At 46.8% G+C, this 10,277-nt stretch overlaps 2 protein-coding genes across 5 annotated transcripts in view; both read right to left on the bottom strand.

Annotated features, from left to right (window-relative positions):
• Positions 1 to 2,340, bottom strand: part of Ankrd35 (ankyrin repeat domain 35) — a 20,966-nt gene extending 18,626 nt beyond the window's left edge. For both annotated transcript variants that reach the window (XM_021158728.2, XM_021158727.2), the window contains exon 1: positions 2,021 to 2,340. Coding sequence is in view for 1 of the 2 variants with exons in the window: in XM_021158727.2 (XP_021014386.1) it covers positions 2,021 to 2,059 (39 nt within the window). In the remaining variant the exon portion in view is untranslated. The remainder of the gene's footprint in view (positions 1 to 2,020) is intronic.
• Positions 2,341 to 7,495: 5,155 nt separating this feature from the next.
• The window catches only part of Itga10 (integrin subunit alpha 10), a 19,700-nt gene continuing 16,918 nt past the window's right edge, over positions 7,496 to 10,277 (bottom strand). For 2 of the 3 annotated variants that reach the window (XM_021158707.2, XM_021158711.1), the window contains 3 exons: positions 10,104 to 10,199; positions 9,311 to 9,424; positions 8,985 to 9,050 (listed from right to left, as the gene is read on the bottom strand). In XM_021158707.2, the coding sequence (XP_021014366.1) occupies positions 8,985 to 9,050; positions 9,311 to 9,424; positions 10,104 to 10,199 (276 nt within the window). Of the gene's footprint in view, positions 9,051 to 9,310; positions 9,425 to 10,103; positions 10,200 to 10,277 lie in introns of all 3 variants that reach the window. The other variant, XM_021158709.1, reaches the window with a different exon arrangement.

Below are 10,277 nucleotides of genomic sequence, written 5' to 3'. Positions count from 1 at the left end.
GTCTACAAAGTGAGCTCCAGGACAGCCAGGGCTATACAGAGAAACCCTGTCTCGTAAAACCAAAAAAAAAAAAAAAAAAAAAAAAAAAAAAAAAAGAAAGAACTAAGCCAGGCATGGTAGCTCACGACTGTAATCTCAGCACTTGGGAGGCAGAGGCAGGTAAATCTCTGAGAGTGGGGCCAGCCTGGTCTAGAGAGGGAGTTCCAGGACAGCCAGGGATACACAGAGAAACCCTGTCTGGAAGGAATAAACAAACAAACACAAAACAAAACAAAACAAACAACAAAAAATGAAATAGTCCCCCTCCTAAAGAGAAACAGACTCCATAAATCTGAAAGGGGGAACAATTCTGGGAACTTTCCATAATTAGGGGAAAGTGGCCATGGATTAGAAAATCACTGAGAGTTAAGCCAGTGTGTTAAGAATCCAGGTAGCGCCGGGCGTGGTGGCACATGCCTTTAATCCTAGCACTTGGAAGGCAGAGGCAGGCGGATTTCTGAGTTCGAGGCCAGCCTGGGCTACAAAGTGAGTTTCAGGACAGCCAGGGCTACACAGAGAAACCCTGTCTCAAAAAACAAAAAACAAAAAAAAAAGAAGAAGAACCCAGGTAGCCGCAGTTTCTGTTATCTGTAATAGTAAATCCCTTACTGTTTGGTCAGTGTGTAGAAACTCCATGTAGAAGCAAATGTAAATGGGACAGAGACAGGCCTAGACAGTTCTTACTCTTGCTTCACAGGTTTCTGCCAGGTTTCTGTGGCCTGCCAGGCACAGTGAGATAACCAAACATTTCTCACATCTGCTTATGAATGAATGACGTGTCAACTAAGCAATATTAGTACCAAGGGACGCCATTCCCTCCACAGAGGGGCACTCCGGAAGAACTCTTTAGAGAAGGACAACTGTATCCTCCCTGAACCACCATCTTCCGAAATCTTTGTTTTGTTCTAGAGGGAAGAGAATGGAGAAGAGAGTAACCCCTGTCAGGAACTCTCTCATTGTGATCCACTCTGTCTTCTTCACCATCTCATTTTCCTAACTCAATCAAAGAAAATGAACACAAATGCTAAACGAGACAAAGGAATAATCGGGGGGGGGGGGGGGTGGGATGGGGGGGAGAACCAGGCAGAACTTGATTGGTCTCAAGAACCAGTCTGAAGACCAGACAGTACAGAGAACTGGCCAGGGTAAATTCTGCAGGCAACTCACCCAGGCTCTTGGGGATCAGCCAAGAGACTTGTCTGTCCTCTGACAGCGTTTGTCTGACTAGGTAGGTTGCAAGGTTAAGTCACTGTGAGCAGGCAGGAGGTCCAGGCAAAAGGTAGAGGAAGTAATATTGAGGAAAAGGTCACTGGAAATTAAGAGAAAACAGAAGCCCCATGTTGGACAGACGCTTGGAAAGAGATTTGGATTGGTGCTTGAGAGAGTGGAAGAGGCAGTGTCATGGAGTGGAAGAGGCAAGTTTGGTAAAGGAGGCTGTGAAGAAGGGTTGGAAGAAGGCACTGGGGTGAGAATACTTTGGGGGCAGAAAGTACTGTTAGGGGCAGAAAGCAAACTAAAAATGGAGCTATGTGAGAGAGAACCTTGTGAGAAGGCAAGGATGGAAGTGAAGCTATAGGGCAAGGATTAGGGATGGAAGTAGGAACGGATTCAAAGGCTGGGGTGGGGGTGGGGCCGATGTCTGGAGGTGGGTTGGTACTGGGAGCCACAGCTGAAGTAGAGACCAGGGTCATTGGAAGAGAACAGAACTTTAGAAAGCATACCAGAAGCTGGAAGCCAAATATGTTGGGAGAAAGAGCCAAGGGGAAGCACCTTGGAAAGGAAAAGATTAAGGGACAGGGTTTGGATAACACCCATAAGTTCAGTTACCAGGGCTGGCGACCGCATTATTAGAACAGCAGCGCAGGAAAGTCTGATGCAGGCAGGGTTAATGCGATCGTCCATGGAGATGGGACTCAGGACTTCTGTCAACATACGGCTTGAATCCCAGCCCCAGCCCTTCTCCCACACATTTGGCACCTACCGCCACTTGTGAACTGGAGCAGGAGAAGATGCGCTTCATGGCCGGGGCTAGGGCCACGGGGGGACGGGGACGCGCAGAGAGCCGGGCCACAAGTTCCTAACCCAACTCGGCTACGGCTGTGCCAAAAGACAGCTGTCAAAAAGCAGACTGGGTCCCGCCCCCAAGCCCCGCCCCAGATCCCACCCCGCTCAATCGTAGACGTTCACCTGAAGGCTGGGCTTAAAACCCCGCCTCTGGCCCTGCCTAACCCCGTCCCTGCAGAGGCAAAAAGCCCGCAGTCTTTTGCGGCCACCCTGGCTGGCTCTCAAGTTCCGCCCTTCAGCCGAAGCCCGCCCCCTGTAGTTACCTACCGAATCCGAGAGGGATGCTCGCAGCCTCCGCACAGGCGACTTCCAGGCCCTAAGTCCCCCGCCTTTCTGCGTGGAGCTCCACCCCCAGTTCCGCCCCCGCCCCCTCTCGAGGACCTCCACAAGCTTCGATGTCACCAACCTCTTTTACCAGTTAATGTCTCTTAGTCATAGCCATGACCTGTGTGTGTTTCATCCCCTCCCTCCCGACTCCCCAAGATCTTCTAAAGAGTTTGGAAACGTGATGCCTAAGCAGACTTGATCACCAATGGGTGATTTGTGACCCACCGCACGCAACCAGAGGTTGGACAAAACTCAAAGGATCAAGCCGATCACTAACGCAGATCTTAGAAAGCAGCAAGGGGAGAGTTTTTACTGTCTGCTTCCCCACTCCAAGAAAAAAACAAACAAACAAAAACCCCGACCTTCCTTATCCTTTAGACTCACTTCTTAGTAATTCTTGTTTGACCAGTGTTAGTTACAGCCAACTGGTCTGGCCTTCCCATCTCTCCTTTCTCCTCCCTGTAAACCAAGCAAGCCCACCCAAATACTCATGGAACCCTATGGAATAAAGCCCAAAATTCTTTTTAGAAGTGTTTTACATTAATTCATTTACTGAGGCGTGAGTATGTGCTAAGAGTGGGCACCCTTGTGGAGGTCAGAAGACAACCAGCGCTGGCTTTCTCCATTCACCGTGTGAATCCGGTGCTTGAACTAAGGTAGTGAGGCTTAGCAGCAGACCCCCCCATCCCCGACCCCAAGATGCTATAGGTTCAAAGTTCTTTTCCTTTTCTTTCTTTCTTTCTTTCTTTCTTTCTTTCTTTCTTTCTTTCTTTCTTTCTTTCTTTCTTTCTTTTTTAGGCTGGCCTCGAACTCAAAAACCTGCCTGCCTCTGCCTTCCAAGTACTGGGATAACAGGCGTGTGCCACCACCGCCCAAAGTTCTTAACATGGTTTTCAAGGTTCTTCTGAAACAGAAGGCTGAAGAAGGCGTGGTGACGCCTCCGCCTTTAATCTCAGCACTCTGGAATCAGAGGCAGGTAGATTTCTGTAAATTGAGGCCAGTCTTGTGTGGTGGGTCTACATAGCAAGTTCCAGGACAGCCAGAGGTACATAACAGAGAGATCCTGTCTCAAAAACCAAAACCAAAACCAAAACCAGAAGCCTGCCTTCGCTCTCAGTCTTTTCTGGCAAACTTCCAAGTTTAAACTGTTGTAGCAGACAATCCATTCATAATGCCCTTTGCAACTTCTTTTTTTTTTCTTAATATTTATTTATTATATATGTAAGTACACTGTAGCTGTCTTCAGACACTCCAGTTACGGATGGTTATGAGCCACCATGTGGTTGAACTCCGGACCTTTGGAAGAGCAGTCCGGTGCTCTTACCCACTGAGCCATCTCACCAGCCCCCTTTGCAACTTCTTAATCCATGTAAAGTGTTTTTCATTGTTGTAAAATTTCCCTTAAAGCTCTGACAACCTGCCCAACAGTGTGCTTTTTGGTGTGTGCCTTACTGGTCATTTTTTAAAAAAAGATTTATTTATTATTATATGTAAGTACACTGTAGCTGTCTTCAGACATTCCAGTTACGGATGGTTGTGAGCCACCATGTGGTTGCTGGGATTTGAACCTTCGGAAGAGCAGTCAGTGGTCTTAACTGCTGAGCCATCTCCCCAGCCCCCCTTACTGGTCATTCTTACCATCACCTAGATGGCCCCCACCTTCCTGTTGTGTGTTTGCATCTTTGTTTTTCCAATCAGGTGGGGACTCTCTGATGGTAGTGGTTGTATTTTTGTATTTTTGGTTTTTTGTTGTTTTTTTTTTTTAAATTAGTCCCCTAGCTTGGCACATAGTAGTTTTTTAATGTCTGGTAAGTAAATGTGTGATTGTATAAATGCATGAGTGAGCAAAAAGCAACAAGAAAGGAAGTGTCTAGTGTGGAGGAGAAACCATTGTTTCTATAGTTGCTTCTACACTGGTTTTGCTTCAAAAGACTAATGAACTTCTATTCTAAAGAATAGGCTGAGAAAGTCGGGAAGAGCCCTGCTCCTGAGCTTAGGACAGAGAGGAGGCAGATATGTCCTTGGTGGAAGACTTTGATAATACACTTGATCTTAACCAATGGTTAAGAAATGACAGAAATACTCGGGAGGCAGAAGCAGGTGGATTTCTGCGTTCAAGGCCAGCCTGGTATACAAAGTGAGTGCCAGGACAGCCAGGGCTACACAGAGAAACCCTGTCTCAAAAAATCAAAAAAAAAAAAAAAAAAAGAAAGAAAAAGAAAAAGAAAAAGAAAAGAAAAAGAAATGACAGAAATGGGGGGAAGGTTTTCTTTCAAAAAAAATTATTACATTTCTTTATGCCTGCCTGTATGTGTTTGTGGGGGTTGTTGCCATGGCACAGTTGTGAAGACCAGAGGACAACACACAGAGAAGGGGTTCACTCCTTCCATCATACATACCCTGGGGGTCACCTGTGTTCTATGGATCAGACTCAGTCTGTCAGGATTGTGGCAAGCACCTTTACCTGCTATCTGCCAGCTCCAAAGTGTTCTTTTAATCATATGGATAAAGAGGAAGGGGGTGGCGGGGTAGTGGTGGTACACGTCTTTAATCCTAGCACTTGGGAGGCAGAGGCAGGCAGATTTCTGAGTTCCAAGTCTACAGAGTGAGTTCCAGGGCAGCCAGGGCTACACAGAGAAACCCTGTCTAGAAAAACCAAAACAAAACAAAAAACAAAGACAAAAAACAAAACAAAAACCAAGAAGAAGGGGCTGGAGAGATGCTCACTAGACAAGAGTACTTCCTGCTCTTCCAGAGCATCCAAACTTGTTTCCCAGCACCTATGTTGGACTGTTTACATCCACCTGTAACTCCAGCTCTCTCATGCCCTCTTCTGGCCTTTGTGGGCACAGACCATATGTGACATACACTCTTCTCAGTACATGCACAGAACCCAGGTTGTCTATGAACTGCCTAGAAAAAGCCAGGTGTGGTGGTATACACCTGTAATTCCACCATTTGGAAGGTGCAGGTAGGAGGATCAGGAATTCAAGGTTAGCCTTGGCTATACAACGATTTCAGGCCAACCTGGGCTACAGAAGATTGTATCTCAAAAACAACCACCAAGGCAACAGACAACTAAAGGAGACCCAGAAAACACGCAGGCATTTAAAGAAATCAAGTGGATTTGACTTTACCACCAGAACTTTTACCATCAACAGTTAATCATCACCTCAGAAGCTCGGAGTCCGCTTCACAGGACACGAAGCACAGGGTAAAAGATTTAGTAGGAGGAGCAAGTGGCTTAAAGGAGACAAATCAGGGTCGGGAGCCACTTCATACTTCAGTAGATCTTCTACTCAGCCCTCACAACACATGGAACAATAGATTATTCTATAACAAAACATTTTTGTAATTATGGTTACTATTTATTAAGTATTTGCTACATGGTTGCCTTACCCGGATGGTCTCATTTAGTCCTCTAAACATGAGAAGGCTGGGGCAGATGTTAAATCTGACGTACATTTGAAACTGCATAGCCTACATGCCCAAATCCTATCCTATCCTATCCTATACTACTGTACTATAAGTTCTCTCTCTTTCTCTCTCTCTCTCCTCTCCCTATCTATCTATCTATCTATCTATCTATCTATCTATCTATCTCTGCTGTTTCTAAGACATTGTGTAGCCCTGGCTGTTCTAGAACTCTCTCTGTAGACAAGGCTGGCCTCAAACTCAGAGATCCATCTGCCTCTGCCTCCAAGTAATGGGATTAAAGGTGTCTGCCGCCACCGCCACCACCAGCAAGCCAGAATTTCTTGGTGTTATCTGAACCTCCAAGAAATTATGAATTGTTCAAGATCATATGGCAACAAATGAAAGGCACAGACTTCGATCCAGGCCTGTGTGTTTCCCAGGATACTTTAAACGGTCCCGGAAGCTGGTGAGGATTGTGGGATGATGGAGCAGATCTCCTGGGAAAGAAGAGTCACAGAAAACAGTCACAATAATTGTAAAAGTAATGTTTATTCACCTGCTGTAATTGTTGTCTTGAAGGCTTACTTCTGAACAAGCTCACCCTTTCTAGCACTTTCTGAACTCTGGCTGGCTGGGTCAGCTCAGCTGTTCTGGCTCAAACCCCTCTCCAAGCTGACTGATTTAATTGGACTTCTCTTAGCTTCTCAATGAATTTCTCTACTTGGCCTCAAACTAACTCTAGCAATCTAATCTTCTGGTTCCTTCTCATTCTTTGGCCTGTTCTGTCGTCACCGATGCCTACTACCGTGTTCTCTTTGCAACCTGTCCCTGTAAAACTGTTCCTTAAAAAACCACCTCTGGGGCTGGTGAGATGGCTCAGTAGGTAAGAGCACCCGACTGCTCTTCCGAAGGTCTGAAGTTCAAATCCCAGCAACCACATCGTGGCTCACAACCACCCATAATGAGATCTGACGCCCTCTTCTGGTGCTACAGCTACAGTGTACTTACATATAATAAAATAATAAATAAAATTAAAAAAAAAAAGTAAAATCTTTAAAAAAAAAAAAAAAAAACCAAACACCTCTGGCCGGGTGGTGGTGGTGCACGCCTTTAATCCCAGCACTTGGGAGGCAGAGGCAGGTGGATTTCTGAGTTCTAGGACAGCTTGGTCTACAGAGTGAGTTCCAGGACAGCCAGGGCTATACAGAGAAATCCTGTCTTGAAAAAAACCAACCAACCAACCAAACAAACAAAACAAAACCACCTCTGAATTCCACAAACTGACCTGCCAATCAACTCACTGGATTCCCAATTCAAATGAACTACACTCACTGACTTGACTAAACAGAACTCAGAGATCTGCATCCTCTGTCTGCCGAGTGCTGGGATTAAAGGTGTGTACCACCATGCCTGGACCTTAACTTTTCTTTACCTGGGACTTACTCTATACTAGACTAGCCTTGAACTTAGAGACCTGCTTGCCTTTGTCTCCTGGGAGTAAGGCATGTCAGTATTCCAGCCAGATCACAGGGATCTAGAAGGTCTTTGGATGCGATCCTTTTCAGGGCAGCCATGTTGCTGTATTAAAATGCTGCAAACACTATCCATGAGCACTCTATATCCCAGGAAACTCAAACAGAGCCAGAAGTCATTTGATAACTGGATTTTATTTGTTCTGACCATCTGCTCACCATGACAGTCCCCAGGAGGGACCCTCTGCAGAAGACCAGAGACACCAAAATAAACATTGCAAGCAGACTCAGAACAGCCTGGGAAGACCGGTTCTCTGGCTGCTGGTCAACTGCTCAATGGGATTTCCTCTTGTCACAGTCTAAGAGGGCCTCTGTCAGAGCTAAACTATGGAGATCAGAAACTGTCTTTGCTGTTCAAAGGTCTTAATTACAATAAACAACAAGTTTTCCCATTACTCTGAGAATTAAACTTACCCATGAACCAAAACATAGGACAAAAGGGAGAGGGTTTAGTTAACACGCAATTTCCAGAAAAGGTGATCAAGTAAGGGCTGAAAAACTCACTGCAGCCGAGACACCTACAGCACATGACAGGAGTCTCAGAATAGTCGTCCCAGGCTATCACCATTATAGTGCCAACACTGGGCAAGTAAGTGTTTACTCTCCAGACACCTGATGCCAACCATGTAGGCTTCCTCCCAGATGCAGATTCCCGCTTGTTTGGATCTATCTCAGGGGGCTGTTGTTACCCAAACCTGGTGAAAGGGCTTCTTCCACCATGAAGCTTTCAGAAAGCCCCAAAGAGTAAATGGAGAAAATTGTCACCAGGCTCCCCTGCTATCCCAGCTTGAACCACTTGGGGGCCTCTGGCTCCGGAAAATTTAGCATCAAGTCCTGGCCTTGCTCCCAGAGAAGGATGAGGGTTGGGATGCCTCAGCCCGGAGAGCCTGGGGGCAGCTGGGTTTCCCTAGCACCTGAGGGCGGAGTACTGTGAAGTCTCAGGTTTCAGCCGGCTGGCAGTTGCCGGTTTGAAGGCTTCTCTGTGCCCTGGAATTGTACAGAATGTCTCTTGTGGCTTTTTCTCCTCCCTCCTTTTTTCCTGTTGACTCTCCCCACCCGGATCTATGAATCACAGGACTCCACGGGAAAGCAGCAGATGTTGACTTTTACTTCTTTTAAGCCAACGTCAGCTCTCTCCTGTGGAGTGGGGAGCAGCCAGGAAGGTGAGAAAGTGTGTGCGCGCGCGCGGGGTGGGGTGGGGGGGAGGTTGAGGGGGGGTGGTGGTGGTGCAGAGAATAACCTTCTTTTCGGAATTGAGAGGGGGGACAGAGGAAATCTGCAAGGAAAGTCGGGAGTAAAATCATTTGACTCCTGGTAATGGGGAAGATAGGGTCCAAAACAACGAACCAGTGCTGGCTGTGGAAGCCTTCGGGAGGGGGACACACAGGGTGAGGATATTATGTGTTTTGGTGTCAGCCCTTCTCAGCTAAGGCAAAGCTTCATCTCTTGCCAGAAGCATCGCCATGGCTCAAAAGTCAAGTCAGGCTGCAGGCCTGCAGACACATGCTGGCAGCATCTTTTCCCCTTTGAGCCTCCAAGCCTAGTTTGGATCCGGAGTCTCTTGAAAAGGCTGCCAAAGTGGGCTTCTGAGCCTCCTGCAGTCAGTCACTGCTCCAACTTCTCCTCACTTTCTTCTTCTTTGGGGATTTTCTTACGGGTAAAGAAGCCAAGCTATAGAGGAAAAGATACCAGTCATTGCCAGATGTCCCGGCTGGGGGCCTTGCCAATAGCCCTCGCTTATCTGAGGTCTTGGCTTCTGTTCTGTTTCCAAAAATGAGATTCAAATTTATTTTATTTGGCTTAGGTTGATTCAACCATCATTTGTGGGACAGAGTCAAGGAGAGTTGAACATGGCAGCCCCCCAACCCCATCCTAACTGACTAGCACAGAGCCTGTCCTTTCTTTCCAACAGAGTAAGATGCTGGCCTTACCTTCCACAGGCAGAAGACAAGGAGAGCAAGCAGGAGCAGCCCCCCCAGGACACTGCCAACGAGGATCCACAGGGAGATGAGGGTCGGGAGGGTCTGAATCACCTCCAAGTGACTCTGCATAGCAAGGAGAGTTTGTTTTGTCTTTTCTTGCTTGGCTTTTGAGGTGGCTTTTTGTGGCTTGGTTTGTTTGCTTGTGTTTGAGGCAGTTTTATTTCATGTCCCAGGCCAGCCTTCAGCTCATGGCAAGCCTCCTCTCTCAGCTCCCCAGTACTTGAATTACAGGCAGGCATCACCACCCCTGACCTGTGTTTTATGTCTGCCCTTTAACTCAGCCTCAGTCAACATTATAACAAAGCCAGCCCCTAAATAGAGTAAAAAATAAATAAATAAAACAAAAAACTGAAACTTCTTTCTACTTAAAAACACTGAAGCAAGAAGCAAGACTCATGGAACCGCCACTTCTGACTGATGGACCCCTGCCTGGTGGACCGTCCAGTGGATATAATTTTGCTCTGAAGAATCCCATTGTTGGGTAGGAGAGATGGCACGATAGTTAAAAGCACTTGTTGCTCTTGCAAAAAGGTTGTAGGTCTGGTTCCCAGCACCCATATGGTGACTCAAAATCATCTTAGTTCCGGGGGATCCAGAACTAAGAGGTTCTGACCGCTCCTCATGGCTCACTTGCTTGCAGGCACTGACACACATAGATTTTAAAAACTAAGTTGAAAAAATAGAGGGAGAGAAGGGCCATCCTTTTCCCAACCCATTGCCACGCTTCCCAGCTCCACCCTACCTCACTCGAGCGGGAGGCTTCGTTCAGTAGTAGGACACTGCCCTCCTCAGTTCCTAACTTGAAGGTGCTGACCACTGTCACAGACTTGAACTTGGCCTGTGGAATGAACAGTTAGGAAAACATTTAAACTGAGCCATCATCTGGTAGTGTAGAACCCCAAGAGCAAGGCTGAAG

Source organism: Mus caroli, chromosome 3 (genome assembly GCF_900094665.2).
Source record: "Mus caroli chromosome 3, CAROLI_EIJ_v1.1, whole genome shotgun sequence".
NCBI classification, from domain to species: Eukaryota; Metazoa; Chordata; class Mammalia; order Rodentia; family Muridae; genus Mus; species Mus caroli.
Note: the sequence above shows the minus strand (reverse complement) of the source record. Positions and strands in the feature narration are given on the sequence as shown.